Source organism: Prinia subflava, chromosome 13 (assembly GCF_021018805.1).
Source record: "Prinia subflava isolate CZ2003 ecotype Zambia chromosome 13, Cam_Psub_1.2, whole genome shotgun sequence".
Lineage (NCBI taxonomy): Eukaryota > Metazoa > Chordata > Aves > Passeriformes > Cisticolidae > Prinia > Prinia subflava.
Window position 1 is genome coordinate 13,197,237 of NC_086259.1, and position 20,624 is coordinate 13,217,860.

Sequence of the window (20,624 nt, forward strand, 5' to 3'; positions counted from 1 at the left end):
TTATGGCAACATCATAAATCCCACAATATTCAAGTTTTTCCCCCTAACGTATAGAGGAAGGTTTTTCAAGGAAGTTGAGGTTTTCTCCCTGCTGCTCAAGTGATTCAGGGATTGTTTGGATTTTTGGGGCGTTGGGGTTTTTTCCACAGTTTGGGTTTTTCCTGCACTCTCCTTCATCCCAGGTCCGCAGCTCCTGTGGGACACTTGGAGAGCCACCAGCCCCCGGGCACAGCACTGGCACCACGGGGCTGGGGCTGGGGTGGGCACCACACTTGACAGCCCCTCCTGTACCACGGGAACGCTTCCAAACCCCACGGGACCACCCGGGGATGGAGCCATGGGCATGCAGGACCCCCTGTGCCACCCCCGGCGTGTCCCCTGCCCAGCCCCAGGGAGGGAGGGGTGGTTGGCAGAGCCTCCCACACGCGGCTTTTCCAAGGCTCCTGCTGTTTACAGCCCCCAGAAGCGTTTGTTGGCACCAGGGAAGTCCTTCGGGCCTCTCCTCAGATGACCTCCCTTTGCAGGGAGGCAGAGCCAGCCAAGAGGCCACCGCTGGTCCTGTGCTCCTCGGCACAAACCAGCCTTTCATGGCTCAAGTAGGTCACTGTGCAGCCGTGCCGCAGGCAAAGGTGCCATCCAGTGGCTGCCCAGCGTCCACTCCTCAGGAAGAGTCAGGAGCACAACATAAATCGGGAAAGAACAGCCCGAGTCTCTGAAACACCCCCAACATGAGAAACCACACCACAGAAATTTACAAACAATTTCCAACACTGATCAAGGTTTTATTTTTGTTTGGTTGGGGTTTTTTAACAGTAAAAACAAAACAGCTGTGTTCAAAGCAAAACCAAAGGTCTCAAAAAATTTTTTGAGGTTTACTAATAGCATTGCAAGGTAAGGCTTCCCAAAGAGTTTTATTGAAATAAATTATTTTCACCTAAACATTGATGCAATTCCTCTCATTAAATTCACCTTCACCTAAAAACCAACAGTAAAAAAATTACCAACAATTCTAGATAATACTGGGCTCCTTCTAAAGAACGGTGAAACTAGAACTCACTCTTCAGAAGTTTAAAAATTAAGTCACTGCCATGTAAAATTCAACTATGTAAGCTAGCGGCGGCAGCGCCAAGGGGGTCTCAAAAGTTCTTAGAAAATCCAGGTTAGCAGACTGGGCTGCAGCCAGCAAAGGTGCAGCTGCCCCCATTCCTCCAGTCCTTCTGAAGAAACTCAGGGTGAGGTTGTGGGGTTAAAAATGAAATTAAAAGCAAGATAATGGAGCGATCCCTGCGCCGTCCCATCCAGGTTGCGCTGGAGTCCAGGACAGGCAGGTTTTACTTTTGACTCCCTCGGCTCATGGCAACACTGTAAGCTTGTCTTAGATCTCTCTCTTCACTCAATCCCCCTCTGTCCCTTGCTTGTTCCTGGACATAAAAGGCAAGGGAAAAGTGCAGCCCTGGGGATGAACAGAGCCAAACCTCTGCCAGTGCAGAAGAGCCCAGCAACAGTGAACTATTTTATGCGGGAATCGGCGCTTTGCTGCACAATTCATGAGTTCAGGTTTTCTGTGTTGTGTAGCCAGACAACTTCATCCAGTGTAAGACCCTCCCAGCGGCGCTGCCCAGCCCTTCGAGCCGCCCTACGTAACACCCTTGGCTGCTGAAGGGACGGGGACTGAGGAGCCTGCTCGTCTAACACGGGGCTTGCTGCAAGCTTCTAAGCTTCCTTCCCTCACAGTAACTGCCCCGATCTCACGCAGAACGTGCCGAGCACTCCGTGACCTGTATCCTCAGCTAGCTCAGAACACACTCCCCAGCCTCTGCTGTGCAGTCAGCCCCATAGCTCATGCCAGCTGCAGAAATCATGCCCGTGGTGTAGAAATTGCCTTTTGTTGTGGAGAAGATCAACGTCACATAGAAAATATTACAAAAAAGGTTAATTTGTCAGCTGTCCAAACATTATTAGACCACATGCTTTATACAGCAGAGAGGCAGCCAGCTCACTCGGCAGCACAGCCAGCTGAACTCTGAAGAGACACTTTCCTGCTGGTATAGAAAGCGCAGGGTTTTTTGAATTTAATTTATTTATTCAACGTTGCTCACGAGGAGGAGGAAGGAGGGCAGCCAGCGCTAGGAGTTTTGCTGCATCTGAAGTCTCCGTTCAGCAGCGGCAGCGAGGGTCCTGCGGCGCAGGGTGACGGCGTCGGCCGTCGCCCCCTCGGGCAAAGGCTTCTCTGTGCTCAGCTCCTCATCGGAGGTTTTGTTTAGGTAACGCCTGAGGGGAAAAAGGAGAAGATGAGTGAGCAGAACCCACCTCATTCTGGCTCTGAAAAATGCATCCCCGCAGTTGGGGAGGGCTGGAAGGCGAACTAGCAGGAAAATGCCTCAATAAAATGCACACAAATTCTGTGCTCCTAAAAAAAAACCCACTGTCACCTACAACAGGAGCTGCAGAGTTGGCAGAAGCTCTCAGGTTTTGTGCAAGATTCTTGTGCCTGTGGGAAGGAGCCAGTTCTAAAGGTCAGGGCTGTCCTCTCAAGGCAGAGCCATTCACAGCAGGTGAGTTACTGACTCCCTCTGCTCTGTTACTCCACTCCTCAGCCTCTGGCACTGCCTACCACAAGGCACTCCCTGGTGACAGTGGGTAACATCGTGACAGAAGGGGCACTAGGGGCTGCACAGTGTAAGGTAAGACCAGAGGGCAAGGAAGTTGCTGCCAGAGGTAACATCTCAGTGAATCTTTACACTTTAATAGCAAAAAACAGTAGTTTGAAATTTAACAGCTCTTCATACCAGTAAACCAGAAAGCCAAAAACACTCTGTCTCCCTAAAAGACTTTTTTTTTCAAACATCAAGGAAAAATTAAGTCTAGCAGCAAGTCTGTTTATAGACTTATAAAAGGTGTCACACCCCAAGGTATTTATAAGGCATTTCAGTGTGGAAAAGAAAAAGAGCAGCAGTAGCCTGACAACACTAAAGGACCCAGGACTCAGTGGGGTTGTTGTAGACCCTCTCAGCAGTGTCCCTGTGATAAAAAGGAAGAGCAAACCCTTGTTAAAAACACTACAAAGTTTTTTCTACATCACTTAAGTGCTTTCCCTTCTCTGCTTAATCAGCAACTGGATGCTAGTAAAGTCTGCCAACATTAACTGGAATACCAGTAAAAAAGTTGAATTCTACCTGTAACAGCTATTACTGGTTGGGCTAAAAGAAACAGTTCAAGTTGGTCCCTCTCTCTTCAGTGGTGCTGAGCTCCTCTGGTGAGGTCTAGTAAGGGTCACCTGTCAGATCTGCTCTGCTCTGGGCTCTGTATCTGGTGGTGCCTGACAGGAATTCCAGTTGTAAGAGCACAAGCAGTGAGGGCCTGTGCCAGGAGCCGAACTAAAGACTGCCAAAGGACTCGGCCCAAGAAACCTGTTCTCAGTACATTCTTAGACTAAAGCCCACTGAAGCTGGAAAAATCAGCCTTTGATTTCAAAGAGCTCTGGATGAACTGCACGGGAAGCTGTGTGCATGTTTGGGACACATGACGCTATTTTAGAGTTGGGTTTAGCAGTGTCAAACAGCATCCCGAGCCTGCTGTGGCAGATGTATTCATTCCTCTTACTGCTTTTCACATCAACCCAGGCTCTCAGTGGTCCAAATCCATTTGAAACCCGTTCTGGGGGACTCCACCTGGGTGGGCAGGCTGGAGTTTTAGGAAAGAACATACTTTCGAGCTTGTTGTAACAAGTCCTCCTTCCGCTGAACCAACATACGCTGCCTTTCATCAGCTGACTTGGAAAAGCGACTTCCCCTGGCCTCAAAATCTTCTGCTTCATTAGGTTCTGCTTCCATTTCGTTGAATTCCACCATTTCTTCCAGTCTGGAGTTCAGCTCAAGTGGCACTCTCTCAGTCTAAGAGAAAAGAAAATAAGGCATACATCTTTGCAAAGTGTGAGCTTCTTTGCATCAGAACAACAACCTACAAAGAACAGTCATTTTCTGAGGCCCTGGAAGAAACCAGAGTCTCACCTGCTATACCAAATTCCCTTGGGTTCCTTTGAAAAGCCCAGCCAAAAAACAGAACAAAGCTATTTCCATCCATGCTCAAAGCTCAAAGATCCTATAATGCTGTATCTTTTCTGCCATGTTTGAAAGAAATGTCAAAGACAAACATTTATTACTCATAATTAATGCTCTCTGAAAATGGGGCATTTGAAAGTCAGATTCTGCAGCTGACTTGACAAGTGATGCAACAGCAAAGAGTTGAAAAAGCAGAAATCCACATATTAAGGAAAGAACAACAAATGTATTTGCAAAGATTATTCGTGCTCAAGAAGGAATTTATGAGGCTTCGGTTCACTGGGTTCTGCTGCACCCAAATTATCCTGGTTTAGACTGCTGGAGTAAGGCTGGCAACTGTCCCAAGCACAGTGTGCCAAGAGAGGAGCTGGCAGCCCCCACGTGGCACCTCTCCCCCCTGGCAGCCAGCTGATAACACTAACCCGAGAAGGGAGCTGATGATGGCTGGGTTCAGCACAGCCTGATCACACCCTGCCACACAGGATCACATCAGCCCCGCGAGGGGAGCCACAGTGACAGCCAGGAGAGGTGGGGACACCTCAGTGAAGGGCTGCAGGGTGTAGCCATCATTTGGTATCCCAGAGGACAACTCAAGGCAGTGGGATGCTCCAAGGGAGCAGTGGCCAAGGCAGCTCCTCCTGCCTGGTTTGGGGCCTTTGGCAGAGCTGCCGAGGAGCCGCGATGGCGAGTTCCATGGCACTGCTGCTGCAGCCCCATCACAGTACAGCACACAGGTTTAGGCAGCTGATGAGCAAAACAAGTTGAGTCATCCCAGAGCCCTAGAGACAGGCCAGTAACGCCATCTCCCTGACACGATGCCTTCAGAGAGCAAACACCAAGACAAATGTCACTTCCCATTAGGTAGGTGAGCCAAGCAGGAATCCCAGAGCCCGAGTCAGTACAGTACAGAGACTGCAGCCTCCAACACGAGTACAGCTGTTCATCCTCTCTCAGCAAAAACACCAGCGCTGCAAAGGGCTCCAGTACACACACAAAAGCACTGGGATAACACAGGGGCACCACTGGACTGCCTCAAAGCATTGCCACACCCCTGCGGAAAGAGGGAGAGCCCCACAGAACGATCCAATGGATGGGACCTGGGGCCAAGATGACCGTGGCAGACCCAGGGGAACAGTACAGAGCAACTCAATGGCTGCTTCCAATTACCACACAGGTGGGCAGGGAAAAGGGAAGCTCTGCTGGGGGAAGCAGTGAGGAGGCCACTCATTGCAGTCAATGTTCAGACATTCCTTTTTCCCCTGGGCCATTTGTGTCAGAAGATGCAAGTTGGCTCACCTAAGGGGGGCTTTCACAAGGTTACAAAGATTCCAAAATCAATACTCAGAGCGCAATCCTCTGTCTGAGCACAGGAACAGTTACCAAGGAGGTTTTAGAGACAAAACTACCACAGCTAATTGCAGGAAAGGTTATGACAAGCCTCAGTAACACAGCAGAACACAGATGCAGAAGCCTGTATACTACAGAAACTATTCCTCTTTCAGGCTCCAAGAGAAAAAGTCTCATGAAAGCCATGGGATGCCTCAGAAGTGTGTCTAAATAGCCACCAAGTACTTAAGCAAGGGAGGGCATATAGCACAGGAATGAAGAGGAGGCAGAGCATTATGTACATCACTGGAAGTATCAGCATTCCAATGCACAGCTGGAGAGAAGCACATGCACAGTGCCTCACTAAGGCTACAGGCCAGGACTGACAGAGGCTGGCAGTATTTAGAGCATTACCTCACAAACCTGTAACATGATTTATACCATGATAGTGCTCAGAGATGCCTCTCAGCTACCATTATATCAGCACTTACTCCCCAAAACCACAAGCTATAACTGGGACAAAAAAACCCCAGTCATTATCTTTATCTTACGACCTTTGAACTCTAAGTAGAATGAAGTCATAATATGACATAAGGCACTAGGAAACCCAACACTACTCATGAAGAAGGGTTCTTTTATTTGAGCGTCTTAGCTGCCCTAAGAAGTGCCATTTCCAACAAGCAGAACTGGTGGGTTGTTGTTGATCTCCACTCGCTGTTGGAGATCTACAAAGATGCCCAGTGGGTATGCTGATTGAAAAAAAAAAAAAAAGTAGAATACTTGTCAAACTTACTCTAAGGCTGCAGCCCAAAGGAACTGGAGTTTCCAGGGTCTCTCTCAGAGACTGTGTCATGAGGTGTCAAGGTCTATCTACCCACAATTTAGAAATTCGAGTCACACTCAGAGGAGATGATGGCAGCTTCTCATGTCCCTTCCCACTTGCCTTTAAGAAGCTTCTCAAAACTCCAGTGAACCCTGCTGAAGTAGATTGTTTGTGGCTTGCCCTTTTCTCACAGACAAGCCTTTGACTGACTACAGCAACAGATTCTTCTGGCAAGTAGAAAGAGATACACCAGGTATTTGGTTAAAAATTAAAATCACAATCAAGGGGACACCAAAGTGTCAGGAGCTTCCTAGAACCAGAGGCTCCCAAGGCTCCTCTCCACAACAGAAATACTCTCAACAGCAAGGAGTTAAGTAAAACTCCTTGGTAGAACTCTGAGTTCTGTAAGAAGAGTGAGCAGCTTGTCCAAAGGCAGCCTAAGCTAACACTAAATGCACCAAGCACTTCTGAGGCAGGAAGAGGACAGCAGCCCCTTCCAGCTTCCACAACACACCCAGCAGCACATTTCTCTCTGTGCTTGGCAGTCTCAGTCTCCCACCTCAGCTCTTGCCTGTGCTTCCACTTTGGCACAGCACACATCCATCCAGGAAAACCCTCACAGAGGCCACCAGCAGCCCAACTAAACTGCAGGATATTCCCAACTGTCTCCAGGTCATCTCTGTGCTATCCTACATGATAAAAACAGGTTCTCCATCCAAACCACCAATTGCTCCAGTCAGAGCACATCATCTGAGCAGAGCTCAGCAGCACTGCAGAGCAAAAAGACATCTCCATCACAGAGCATGTGCTCAGTGCTGTGATGCATGGACACCACGCCCAGGCTTTTCAGGTTCTGTAGAAGGAAGGACAGAAATACAGGCAGTGCCAGGCAGGAGGGAAAAAAGATGAACAGCAACACAATTATTCAAAGTGGGATTTGAAGCCAGAATCAAGCTAGGGATAACTAGTTAGATACCATTTTTACCAAGAGAGGTTTCTCTCATTTAAGGGCAATTGCCTCCAAAGCCATCAAAGAAACCCAAAAATACTTTATCCAGACCAAGATTTTCATTCCTGCAGTTCAGTAGCTGCTAGCCCAGGCTCTTATCAAATACCTGTACTATCACTACCACCTATTCCTGAGCCTCAACTGCATAATCAGACAAAATCAAAGGGTCTTTTGTCTTGCAACCTGCTAACAAGGGAACTGCCACAGTTGAATTCCAGGTAGTAACAGGTTGGCTATTCAGGTCACTGAAGGCTGCAGAGAAAGTCACACACCTCACTAATTCACTCAGCCAGCAGAAAGGGAGATTTATAAAACAGAAACCCTCAGGATGTCACTATTACAGTCAGGGAAAACAAAAGTGAAATGAGATCTTACTCTACTCACAGGGTAATTTTTTTCCCTGCCACACTTTAGCTAGCACATGCTGCTTAGTAAAGAACAGCAAACCCCATTATTGTGATAATTTGTATACAGAAGGGCTGTGATCTTTTGGTCTGGTTCATATCTCACTCCATTCCCACTAAAGCTCCCCATGTCCTAAAGTGCTTCCTTCAGAACACAAAAGAATTCTTATACTCAGAAAACAAATACTCCTCCTTTTACTAGAAGTGTTTGGAGATTACAGAATGGGAATGAGAAGAGAAAGGGGAAGAGCAAAGCACTCTGCTCTTCATATTCCACAGACAGGCATGGGCTGACCAGACATGAAAAGAGACATGATGATCTTCTGTTCTTTGTACCATTTGAGCACTTTCCCTCCAGGAAGAAAAAGAAAAGCACACAGATAATCCTCTACAGGGGCACTATATTAATATCTGATTTATCTGCCTGACTGTGTTAGCTCTGATGTGAAATGCAGGAAGGGCTGTCATCAGCCTGACCTGGTACAGAACCAAAGGCACCTACCAGTCCAAGCAGCTTCTAATTGTGCTTTTTGCCCATTTTTATGCCAATTTACCTGTGTGACAGTTCCAGTATCCTCCTGATCAGTACTGTGCCTTTCCACAGGGTTGTTCAATGCAGGTCTAATGCTATCTGCACGCTGAAATGCAAACATCACAGGTTTAATACAGTGTGGGAAACAGCAAAAAAACCCCGAGTTCTTTGAACACATTCAAACTCTGCCCTCTGCAATGTCAGGCATTGTGTTCAATTTAGAAACAGATAAGTTAGCAATAAACAGAATGCTCTGTGTTGAGAGAATTCTCTCTGCTTCCCCACACACAGACTCCAGATAACAGTACTATCTGATGTGCACAGAACCAGAATTCAATATTCTTATTAACAGAAACATTGTCCCCAGACTGCTTTACTGGAATCTGCTGGCACTAATTAAGAACAAGGCATCATTTTGCCGACTTTTTTTGCACAAAATCTTCCTAAGTGGTACAATTCAATTATCTGTCAGCAGAGAAATCAACTGGAAATGTTCTAAAAGCTCTGCACAAGAGAGACCAGGAAGAGCTGCTTTAACTGAGCAAATACTCGTCTCTTGTCTAGCTAGGACATTTTCAATATATTTTTGGTACATGACTGAATACACTGCATTTACAGAGATTTAAACAAAGGGAAAAACAAATCCCAGATCCACCAGTGCCTCAACTCGCTTCATTCCCCTCACTCATTATTAAAAGGCTCAGTGCTGTGATAAGAAAGAAAGAAATTTTAAGTGCACAGGCTCATGACTCACCTGTGTGGGGAAAGGCACCTGGATGCGCCCCTCTAGGATGTTGTCAGTGGTGATCTCTACAGAACGGGTCAGCTGCAGATCCTGCAGGACTAAGTGATAAGGAACCTGAGGGAACATCTCCTGAATCTGATGGGCCTGCAAAAAGCAATACAGTCAGTATCAGCAGTAAATAGAAGTTAGTTGATAAGTATGTCAACAGAAAGAGATTAAAAATATTACCAGCTCAAAGATGCTGCTTATGATATGTGCACCCAAAGACAAAAAGAAAAGAGAAAGAAAACCCATGCTGGCTTTGACTTACAGGGCAATATGCTGCCTCCACTGAAGTCAACACCAAAACTGCAGCTCCTAGGGAGACACCACATGGCCCTGAACAGTGCCTGTAGATGCACAAAGGCTTCAAAAGCTTCCCAACCCTCTTCTTATGACAGCCCTTAGATCTTTAATAAAGATCTATACAAAACTCATGGGTGACTGAAAGTTAGATCAACACTGTGAAGAAAAAAACAATTTTGCTTTTAGCCACATTGTTTCAAAATGGCACCGAGAAGGACAAGGGGAGTAAGTTTTAATAACCCACTCCCTCCAGCCATCCTCCCTACAAACCAGTTTAATATGGTCTGAAAATTCAAGTAAATTAAACTGAGTTGTCGGGGAACTGTTACTATTGAATTTCAAGTTAGTTAAATAATATCCAAATTAATAAGTAAAGGTAAGAGGGAAGACAAATAATATGCTTTTAGAGCCCAACAACTAGATTTCATTTAATATTTAAAAGTCTATTTTCACTAATGCCCAAAATCATGGGGGCACAGGGGAATGAGAATGGCAATAAGAAAGGTGAAAGGAGTTTTGAGAACAAAGCAAAAACTATACACCAACTGACAGTGAGTTCCAATACAAGCAACTACTGCAAATCTAACCCTCCATTGTACTAACCTGTGACCAAACCAACTGATCTAGCATTTCAGCCTCTGGCTTTTCTCTCAAAATACTTCCCTAGATTTTTATTCAGTATCACAAAGGAGAACGTCACTTATTTTCTATTAAAAATGTGTAACACTTTAATAATTTGCTAACCTTTAATCAGCTTGCCATTAAAGTAGACATTTTAATATAAGTTGCCACTGTACTTTTGATAATACACAATCCTAAAAAACCATTACTCATCCTAAACAAAAGCCCATTTGTATCACTGTGTCCAGTAAAAGAAAAATTAAACTGACCTCAGATGGAGAGTTCCTGCATATTTAACTAATAAATCATATGCCAACATCTTATTGGTCCCTCTCTGCCTCAAACACCCTAAAGATAGTGGCCTTACCCTGCTGCTGTTTAAACAGAAGTATAGGCTATGGGAAAGACTTAATATTCAGAAAATTCCATCACTTTCATAAGACATCTCACTGAACACTTACTACCATGGTATAGAACACAGCAGCTTGAAGAACTCAAAGGAAACAGCACTTCTCAAAAAATGAAGTGTTTCATCAGGCCACATCCTTTTCTTTTTGTACTACATTAGCATTTTTATGGATGAATCCAACAAATATGGAATTTCACCCTCTACACTTCTATCATCATCATGAATCAGCAAAAGCTGAGGGTGCTAGAGAGCCCACCTCACACTGATAAGACAATGAAATTGCTATCTTAGTGCTATTAAAGATTTAAAAAACAAATCAAAACCTATAGAATGATCAGTTACTACTTGACCAACAGCTAAATTCTCTGGTAACAGACTCACACCCTTTGGTGCTGCAAGTTGTCAGGGCAGTACATTAAAAGAGCTAAAGAAATTGCACTAAGCAAGCTGAGAAAAATCTGCTTATTTATCCAGGAAGTACATGTCATTCTTCTACCTCATTCACTTACCTCCAGACCTGTTCTTTCATGCTGGCACATTTGAACCCAAATATACTCTCAACTTCATTAAAGTAAAGCTTCTCTCACTCACAAGAACAGCTTTCATCTAGTGTCCAGCTGCTCTGACTTCCTTCCCCTTTATGTTCTCCACTTCCATGGAACCCTTTCCCCTACACAACAAACAGCAAGGCTGAGGTGCAGTCTTACCATGACATTGAGCTGGGAGTTGCTGGCTTGTGCAATTCCGAGGATGTTGGTGGTGTGCATCACTTCCACAGAAAAACTGGGCAGCCAGCTGGCAATTCTGGAGCCTGGGAGTTGGAAATCACCAAGAAAGTCAAGAAGGAGCATGAGAATCTCAGCAGGCCAAGTACTTCTACATGTATTTAACAGAAGTCTTCATATTCTACAAGGTACACACAGGGAGTTGTGCAGTGCAATCTATCCCTAAGGTCTCCCAGACATGGAGACGGCTGGAGGGAATCAGTAACTGCCCATACTCTCTTCAAACACTGTCATGGTGGTATAACAACCTGGGGACTGGAAAAGGATCAAGGAAGTAACAAATCCTTGTCTTCTTTTCTTAATGTTCCTATTAAAGTGAAAATTAAAATAATCCAGAGTCAAATCCAGTACTGGAATATATTAATAAATCCAGCAATTTTACAAAAACAGGACAGCTTCCAAGCAATCTGAATCCAGGCCCAAAATGGGTCACCACTGAGGAATACTACTTCAAAGGGACACAGAGTAACTGAACAAAGTGACTGCTGCAATCCTGTGCTTCAGCTCGGCAGAGTAGGGCACATGGGTGGCTCCCTCCTCCTTCTGTGCTGCCACTTAAATAAACACAGGCTCTGCTCTATGCCACTTCATCTTCTATCTCCATGGTAATTCTGCAGGTCTCCAAGCCACTGGAGAGCACTGGGGAGGACAGCCATTAAAAAAACAGTGTTATTCTAAATATAAATGTCCTCTGGAGACCTAAAGCACCCCAGAAATGGAAGCCATGGAGAAGCTATCAGCCAGTCTCCATGTACCTAGAAATTGTCTGACCTTTCTCTGCCCATTATTTTTTCCCCCACAATCTCCAAAGATTTCAAAACAAGCACAGATGAGGAACAGGTCACTGTGTAAGTTTGCAGAATCTCCACTGCCCCATGGGAGCTCCACAAGGGCAGAGCCCAAAGCTGAAATATTTGCAGTACTGAAATCATCTGAGAAACACCAAGACTGCCAACAAAATCTGGGAAACTCTGCAAGACCAGCACACACCAATATCAAAACTCAAAAAAATCTGGAGGACAAATGACATAAACTGCTTTTTCAAAACAAGTTGTCTCCATACACAGAACTTACGTGGCCTGGAATCACATCTGCTTTGACAGTAGTTATAACACACTACTGAAAAACCCCAAACATTTTAAACTGTTGTGGTTACGTGATTCCTTCTGAGACTAATCTTCTGCATCTAACCAAGCATTGTAAGTGTCTTGTCAGCTGAGTGGCAAATGGACTTTTGACAACCACACATTACTAGGGCATAGGGGAAAGACTGACTTTTAGACTGCATTACAGAGGGCTTTTTTCCTCTCTTTACTGTTGCTGATTAACTACCACATGGCAACAAAAAAAAAGACAAGAATTTCCCATTCTGCTTGTCAACATGGCACACAATGAATGGCAGTAACTGAAGCTGCTGACCACAAAAAATCCAGAAAAATGGAGCACTTGTACAAAATCTTTCAAGAAATCTCCACAGCTCTGGGAAATCTCAGAGGCACATGTGAGCTCTTGCAAAAGAACCATCAGAAACACACTGGTGTTTGACAAACACAAGCAGAGCATGCTTTGAGTTTCAGCTGAAGCACAGAGAGAATTCCCTTCCACAGAAGGCTGCTCCCCTTTGTTTACTTGGGCAGCAGCAGCAGATGTCAAATGTGCTGAGCTCACCATCAAAGTGGAAGAAGTGATTGTGCTGGTTCAGGCGTGGTCTGCCTTCTGCAGCTGCCACAGGGACCAGGTTCTCATCCAGATTCTCCCTTTGGTGATCCTCCCTCACGTGATGGCTGTCAGTGATATTCAGAGACATTCTGCAGGTGGGGCAAGATGTGTCTTGTTCCAGCCAGGACCGCAGGCACGAGCTGACAGGAGAACAGTAACACTGTGGTGAGCCTGCAGTGTTTTTCCAAGACATCACTATCACCAGTACATCAAGCAGCTGTAGTGTATTCTGCACACAACATCAACACATGGACTGCTCAGAGATACCCTTACCTGATGACTCTGCCATAGGTTTCTTATTTCTTTCAGCTGAAAATACTCAAGTGTTCAATTTTATATGCAGATTTATCACAAGCTTAAAACACTATCTAAGCTTGCTGTCCTTCTACCTCAGAACAAGCAAGTTTTGCCTGCAAGGGAAAAGAAACCAGTCCTTTTCTCTCACCATTCTCAAGTGAAAAAGGCAAAAACCAACTGGACGCATAGTTAATGCATCCTGACACATTTGCATAGCAGTTCTGCCTGTGATGAGGCAATGGCACCTCCAGTGTTTTCAAAGAGCTTTTCAAAATACCAATACCCAAACCACAAAAGTCAGTACCACTCCAGGAACTCTCTAAACAGATTTATTAATAGTAACAATTCTGGGCTATTACAATCCTTCCTTAATTCTGAAATTTTCTGTCCTGTAGAAAGTGGAAGTGTTTGAAATGCAGGTTGAAGCACTCAAAGTAGTGCATGTTTTTTGATTCATGCTGATATGACCCAATTGCAGTATTTGTTCAAGTTAAACCTAATTTTCAGTGTGGAATAATTGAATTTCACAGGGCTGAACACTTCTCAATATTATAACACATACTTCATATTTGCAGGGTGTGTTTTTTTCCAGAAGTTCTCAAAACACTTTAGAAAGGTAAAGACATACAAAAAGATCAAATAAACCTGTTCCCAAAATTGTGTATTTGTAAACAAAATGAATGCACACATCACAGGTTTGGGTTGACAGAGCAAGGGAAAAGCTCTAATTGCAGGACTAGAGTGAAGTCAAGGATACAAGCATTCTGTCCAGTTCCTGAAACCTGGCCAAAGTGCTTTCCATCATATTGAAACAGAGGGATACACAGTGATGAGTTTCCCAAAAACAACCAAAGCACCACAGTAAAAATCTGCCACCTTCCACCACCTTGGTCACCAGCACAACCAGCATGCTGGCACTGGCAGTGCTGTCCATCATCTCCCTGACCACAGGAAAACCACCCTGCCCACAGCAAACTCAAACCTCTTCTACAGCTGGAATCCAAAGGTCACTTGGGAAACACCTGGAGTTTCCTGAGCTGCCACCTCACTGCTGCTCCTCAACAGCTCAACAGCTGAATGCTGGAATGGGCAGAACCCCGTGTCACTGCATCCGCACCAGACCCAAAAAGCCCAAAAAGCTGTGGTCACACCCATTGTGTACCACACAGGCAGAAGGGCTTGGTCACCCACAGCACCTCAGCAGGGGGGGCCAAACAGGAGGCCAAGGCTGGCAACCTTTCAGAGCAACAACTCTTGAAATTGCCTGCTTCCTAGAAGGTAAGGAAGAGAGTTTTAAAAAGCCTAAAAGATTCAGATGCCTACTCCCATTAAATTTCTTTAATATCTGGGAACAGGGTTGATCTCAGCAACGTGAATCTTCCCTGTCACCTTTTCTGCCACTCCAAATAACTGACGGGGAAGAAAAATCCCACGTAATTGAGAATGGACACAGTGTTCAGCCTGCTGACAAAATCACCAGGCTTTTATGAAGAGAGAAACCACTCTCAGGTTGTAAATAGGGTTATTAGTTACATCTGGTTTTATATGCAAACCATCCACTGTAACATGTTCGCTCCCTAAAAGCACCAGGGAGTGTAACTTGCTTCAGAACTGCAATTGCTTCGGAAAAAAATGCAAAAGGATCTTTTTAAATACAAAGAAAATGTCTTTCTGGAGAGAAGACCCTGGGCTTCTCAAGTGCTCAGCAGGTGATTAAATATTCACATGATTCAGTAGCACTGGAAAAGGAGTTTCTGCTATGGAGGCACATTATCTCATTAGAGACTTCTTGGAACACAGATAAATATTTATGGCAAGGTTTGTCATAAATGACAACAAATTAGCACACAGATTACAACCTCTGGTTTGACAGTTACCAGAAAAGCAAAAAGATATTTACACAAAGTAACACCACAGGGACAATTTAACTGACCTGCATATTTATCACGTGGCCATGCAGAAACGCCTGCTTCAATTCCTGTTTCTCATTTCATATTTAAGCACAGGCATGGAAGTGTAAGCACTGCTACAAAAGCTCAGCACACTATGTCCACAAGCATCTGTTACTGTTCACTGCTGAATGAGTGTAAGAAGCAGTGTACAGAGAGGTTCTTTGGCCAAAAGTCTCCCAGTTCTAACTACCAGCTTCTTAGGGACCATTTGCTGCTGATTTGGTTAACTTCTTTTACAGCCATGATGGCCTTGAAGCCACAGATTCAGACCTGGCCTCTACAGCTGTCCTGAGGGACTCACCACCATGTGAGGATGCACTTTATAAAAATACTCCTTGTTTTCTCCTTAAAGCTGATATCTGAAAACTATTTAAGGATCCAGCTCCAGTTTTACTTCTTTACCTGAAAATCAACACAACCTCCACACAACTAATCTACCAACCCGTGTTTGAGAAACTCAACACTAGTTACCCACCAGCTGACAAGGTGCACACTTAGTTTGGGGGAAAAGAAGTGCACCAGGTGGAACAACTCAAACATGAAAATGACTGGAGTGAAAAAGACTTGTACTCTGTTATTGGAAGCAGACCAAGATGACCCAGGCAGAAAGCACCCAACAGCTCTGCTGGTAAGTTTGTTACTTGTCATCCCACTGTAAATTTCAGCCATGCCCATCTATCCCTTCCCTTCTCAGCTGGGTGCACCCTCTCCAGCCTGGACACGTACTTGTGGAAGAGGTGGCCACACGGGAGTTTCCGTGCGGATTGCATGGAGTCCCAGCAAATGGCACAGTCATCATTGTTCACTGCCAGCTCCTCGGGTGTTGCAACTGCAAACCTACAAAGAAGAAACAAGAGACAGAAGGAATGACTACACAAGCTCAGAATGGCCTCCTCTCTAGAGAATCCAGCACTGAGAAAACCTTACCCTCCATGTTAGCTTCTCATTAAGAGAGTTATGCCAATAGATTTGTTATTTTTTTGATTTGCTATTTTTCAGGCTGCACTCCAAAGGAACACACATACACATCCCTCTGATGCCTTTTGTAGGCCCTTTCTTTTGCACATCTCCTCGTACATCCTAAGTGCAAAAAAGCTTTGACTTAGTATCTTCCAAGAGACAATTATATGATCATTTTGTTGAGATCCTTAAATAATAATCTGTATAGATTTGGTTTATGTCATTTTTCTAAATGAGTTTTAATAGCTGTACCCATTAAGCTGTCTCTTTGGGATCATAAGCACTTATGGTAACTAATTTTGGCCTCAGATTTCGCCATTCCCATTTGTCTTGACTTTTCTCAGGTTTTTTTTTAAGCTACAGTCCCATGCAAGCAGTTACACAGTATCCAAACACAACAATATAGAAAAGAGTGGTGTAACAACATTTCACAGCACTGCTGGTGTGGAATATGCCTGAAGAACAAGCACATAAAGGCAGCTGCCAATGCAGCTTCGGAAGTATGCTAGAATGTGGTTCTTCCAGCACAATCAGAATGATCAAAAGTCGTTCAGACAAGAAATCTGTGACACATGCAACTCAAACAGCTTTGAGAGCAGCTCGAAGGGGTTCAGTGGCTGATTCTTACTGGAAAGCAACAATGCATTGTGGATGAACTTTACTATGCAGCTCTTAACGTGATATCAGAGCCATTAAATGACTTTCAGAAAAAAAAGCCTCAGGAATTTCTAGACAAGCCAGCCTTCTCCACCTGGACTACAGCAGCTGGAATCAGAATTAATCAAACACACAGAGGCACAAAATTAAAACAGTACAGTGTGAGAACAGTACAGAAAGAGTAAAACTCTCCCTGTGGCTCTTAAAATTTTTAAGAACATAGCTGAATTTTGAAAACATTGAGTCAGAAATGCAGTACTATCTGGCATAATATTAGGTTTTAATAGGCCTCCCAATTTCTCCATATTACCTCACTAAAAGGGAATGGACTAAAGTACTGCCAAGGTGCTCTCAGCTCCACTTTAGGTAGAGTCTTAGAGCTGGCTTCAGGTTTAGTAAATACATAGGTAAATCTAGGCAGGTTTTAATTAATATTTTGATTTCATTTCAGTCAGTAAGTGAATGGTATGGCCTAATGAAATTAAGAGCATTGTTTTCTATCACAGCCAAAGCCAGTATTTGACACCTAAAACAGGCAGAGCTCTTCAGAGCTTCTGTCACCCCACTAGGTAATACACAAAAGAATAGAGAAGAAGAAATACTGGAGAGGGGAATTCACTTTTTGCCACTTTATACATTACCAGTAATACTGCCATTATACAAGTCAATTCTACACATCTGTAAAAAGATATGAAAGAGTCTCCTCACTGACAAATAAAATGGATAAAAACACACTCTAGTGTAGAGAGACTTAAGGGTGAGGTTTGCAACACTGCATCTGTCCAGCTTACACCATGCCACTGTGTATCAAAGGAACATAAAAGAATCCCAGCTTCTTCCTCAGGATCCTCTCTACTAGACCTACATCAAGATTGCAGAGCAAGGAAGGGGCTGACCTGGCTTCCATGTTTCCAACCACACGCAGGTAGTTCTTGTGCCGCCGGATTCGCCGCTGCACCTCGTGGAACAGGTAGCGCAGCTGCATGAAGATCACCAGGCTCGCCATCGACAACCAGATATTGCCAAACAGCTTGGGAAAAAACAGCAGTGATTAGAAACAAGCACCATGAGGAACAAGAAGCTGCATCAGGTCTTAAAGAGACAAAGACACTGAGAAACCAGCCCTGAAGAATTTTTCTATTGTTGGGTCCATTCAGACCAATTATGCATGTTCAAAGGTACCACCACTCATTACCTCTTCACATACAGCTTTGGCAGCACAGCATTTATAATGAGGATAAACTGAATTCTGTCCTGTCCAGGTTAGCATCCCCTGCTCCAGTGCAAATAATTCAGTCTGATATTAATCAATTAAAAAAGCTAACGAAACACCTACTAAACAGAAAATTACACACACTAGTTAATACTCCTTAACGAAGTTATTTGTGATAATTTCAACTACACAGGAGGAAAGAATGCCAGAATCTCCCCTCTATATTTTCATCTCTATTTAAGTAACGTCTCTGTAACATCTGGTTTCTAAAATAAGCAAAGTAAAAAAATACATAAAATATGTATACCAAATAGCCTTTATTTTGATGCCAGTCTAACTGTTCAAAAGTATTTCATACCAGCATATGAATATGATGCATCAAGTCCAGGGAAAGCAAAGTTAGCTCCATGACAAAATCTGTGTAGTAGACGTAAGTGCCTTTGCCCTCCCATGTTCCTTCATGGTTGAGATCCCAGAGATGAACTACATATCTGCAAGAGTGAGGAAATCAACATTATTCTTTTTGGTTGCTGTTGTTATTCAAATTGTTTCGTCCATTTTTCAAAAAACTTCTGGATATGGATTCTTTGCCCTTCCAAGGCCCTGTGCCCACAGTCTGTGCTCACTTGAGGGGGACTTCTGGGACTTCTTCTAATGTTATTGGTTTTAAACAGCAACATTTAAAAAAACCAAAAAGCAGCCAATGTTTAGCCCACAGTGGCACTACAGCACTGCCAGCTGATAGAAAAGATGCAGCATTTCCTAAAAACTGCTTCACGTACTGCAAGTCAATTTTAGGATTATAGTAACTACAGAAGCACATTTTTCAGCACGTGAGGTATTTCTTAGGTGAGTCATTACAGCTCAGAGTCAGACCTGAAATCCTGACAGCGACCTGCACAAAGAGGCTCCTGTGTTACACACAGGTGTGTTACAGGTATACATGTATGTGACTTTTTCAAAGCAAACCTTCAAAATACCAAGGCCTTAGAACAAATCCTGTAGAATCACATTAGGTAGCATCTATCAACCCTCATCCAGCAGCACCCATCCATTTTAATCCATGCCTCAAGCTATCACCACCCACTGAAGCTATCCAAGCATTTCAACCCCCATGTGTAAAAAGCACTCCTAAAATGCATTTCCATCTGTAAAAATCATTCTTAAAATGCTTCTACACATATTTAATCCTTTGTACTATCCAACATATCTGCCAATTGTTTACTAGCTGGCTTGAAAATATATGCTCCTGTAACTACTTAAACTCCAGTACAATCTTTTATTCAAATAAAAGCTTCAGAATAAGATACACACATCATTCACATAAAAAAAAAGTCAGTTGCAAAACCTGTGCTTAAAAACAGCACAGGCTAAAGCTAACCACCTTTGCTCATCTCATAGAATCCTGCAATGGTTTGGGTTTGAAGGCATCTGGAAGATCATCTCTTTCCAATCCCTTTGGCTGCCTCATGCAATGAGGCTGTGACCACTTCCAGGATGGGGAACCTGGAACGCTTCCAGGATGGGGAACCACAGCTTCTCTGGGCAACCACTCACTGTGCCAATCTCACAGGGAAGACTTTATTGTCTAGTATCTAATCTAACCCTATCTTCTGTCAATTTGCAGTCATTCCCTCACACCATGCCCTTGTCCAAAGTCCCTCTTCAGATCTCTTATATCCCTTTAGGTACTGGAAGGGGCTCTAAAGTTTCACCAAAGCCTTCTCTTCTCTAGGCTGAACAACCCCAGCTCTCTCAGCTTGTCTCTATGGCAGATGCTCCATTCCTCTGAAAATCTCTAAGGACTCTCCTAGACTCACTCCAACAGGCCCACATCCTTCTCATGTTGGGGGCCCCACAGTTGGATGCAGCACTCCAGGTGGAGTCTCAGCAGAACAGAGCAGAGGGGCAGAATGCCCTCCCTGGACCTGCTGCAAACCAGCACACATTACTGGGCCATGTCAAGCTTCTCATCCACCAACACCCCCAAGTCTCTCCTCAGGGCTGCTCTCAATCTCCAAATATGCATCTGCAATTCAATGAGGTAATTACATACACCTCATTATACACACACATCAGCATGCTATATGCACTACCATCCTGAACACCATCCTGTAAAATATAAGCTACTTACCGTAAAATCACATGAGCAGTTCTGACTGTCACCAGCAGAGACTGCAAAAGAGGAAGAAAAAAACCCATACATGTTAACAACATTCTGGCAGGGAAGTGGTTCAGATGAAGGAGCTCAAGGGCTAAAACACAAAATGTATTTATTGCAGCTTAAGAAGCTCCTGTGAACCAACAGTCACTATAGGTGACTGTGTGCACAATATACCTGAGACAACCATGAGGCTTATAAATAAATATGGAAGAAATTGTTCCCAAAGACACAATGCTTTTAAAGCAGCCCACTATTGTTACTGCTGTTAAGTGTCATTTTTTCCCAGCTACACAGAACATATTGCCTTTTTCAATTATTATCACTCAGCAAGTGTTAAGACCACAATCCCAACTACCTCTCCTCGTTCCACTTCTTAAAAAAACAAACAGGAAGAACTGAATAATAACAGAAATTTGAGGAAGATAATTTCAAATAATTCCCCCCTTTGCTGAGATGTAAATGCTGCTAAAATAACTTCTCTCTTTAACCATACTTATGTTTCTAGGCTCAGTACAGACAAAAAAACCTGATCAGAAGTATAAAGATCAGAAGTGTAAAGACAAGCCACCAAAAAGCTAACTACATTTTCATGGGTTCCTATA

The 20,624-nt window shown here is 44.0% G+C and overlaps 1 protein-coding gene across 1 annotated transcript in view; it reads right to left on the reverse strand.

The window, feature by feature from the left end:
* Window positions 1-761: 761 nt before the first annotated feature.
* The window catches only part of AMFR (autocrine motility factor receptor), a 28,354-nt gene continuing 8,491 nt past the window's right edge, over window positions 762-20,624 (reverse strand). Inside the window, exons 5-14 of the mRNA XM_063410543.1 lie at window positions 19,993-20,033; window positions 18,217-18,349; window positions 17,542-17,675; window positions 15,755-15,865; window positions 12,729-12,919; window positions 10,983-11,086; window positions 8,910-9,044; window positions 8,178-8,261; window positions 3,709-3,893; window positions 762-2,271 (exon numbers count right to left, since the gene is read on the reverse strand). Of these exons, the coding sequence (XP_063266613.1) occupies window positions 2,127-2,271; window positions 3,709-3,893; window positions 8,178-8,261; window positions 8,910-9,044; window positions 10,983-11,086; window positions 12,729-12,919; window positions 15,755-15,865; window positions 17,542-17,675; window positions 18,217-18,349; window positions 19,993-20,033 (1,263 nt within the window). The 3' untranslated portion in view covers window positions 762-2,126. The remainder of the gene's footprint in view (window positions 2,272-3,708; window positions 3,894-8,177; window positions 8,262-8,909; window positions 9,045-10,982; window positions 11,087-12,728; window positions 12,920-15,754; window positions 15,866-17,541; window positions 17,676-18,216; window positions 18,350-19,992; window positions 20,034-20,624) is intronic.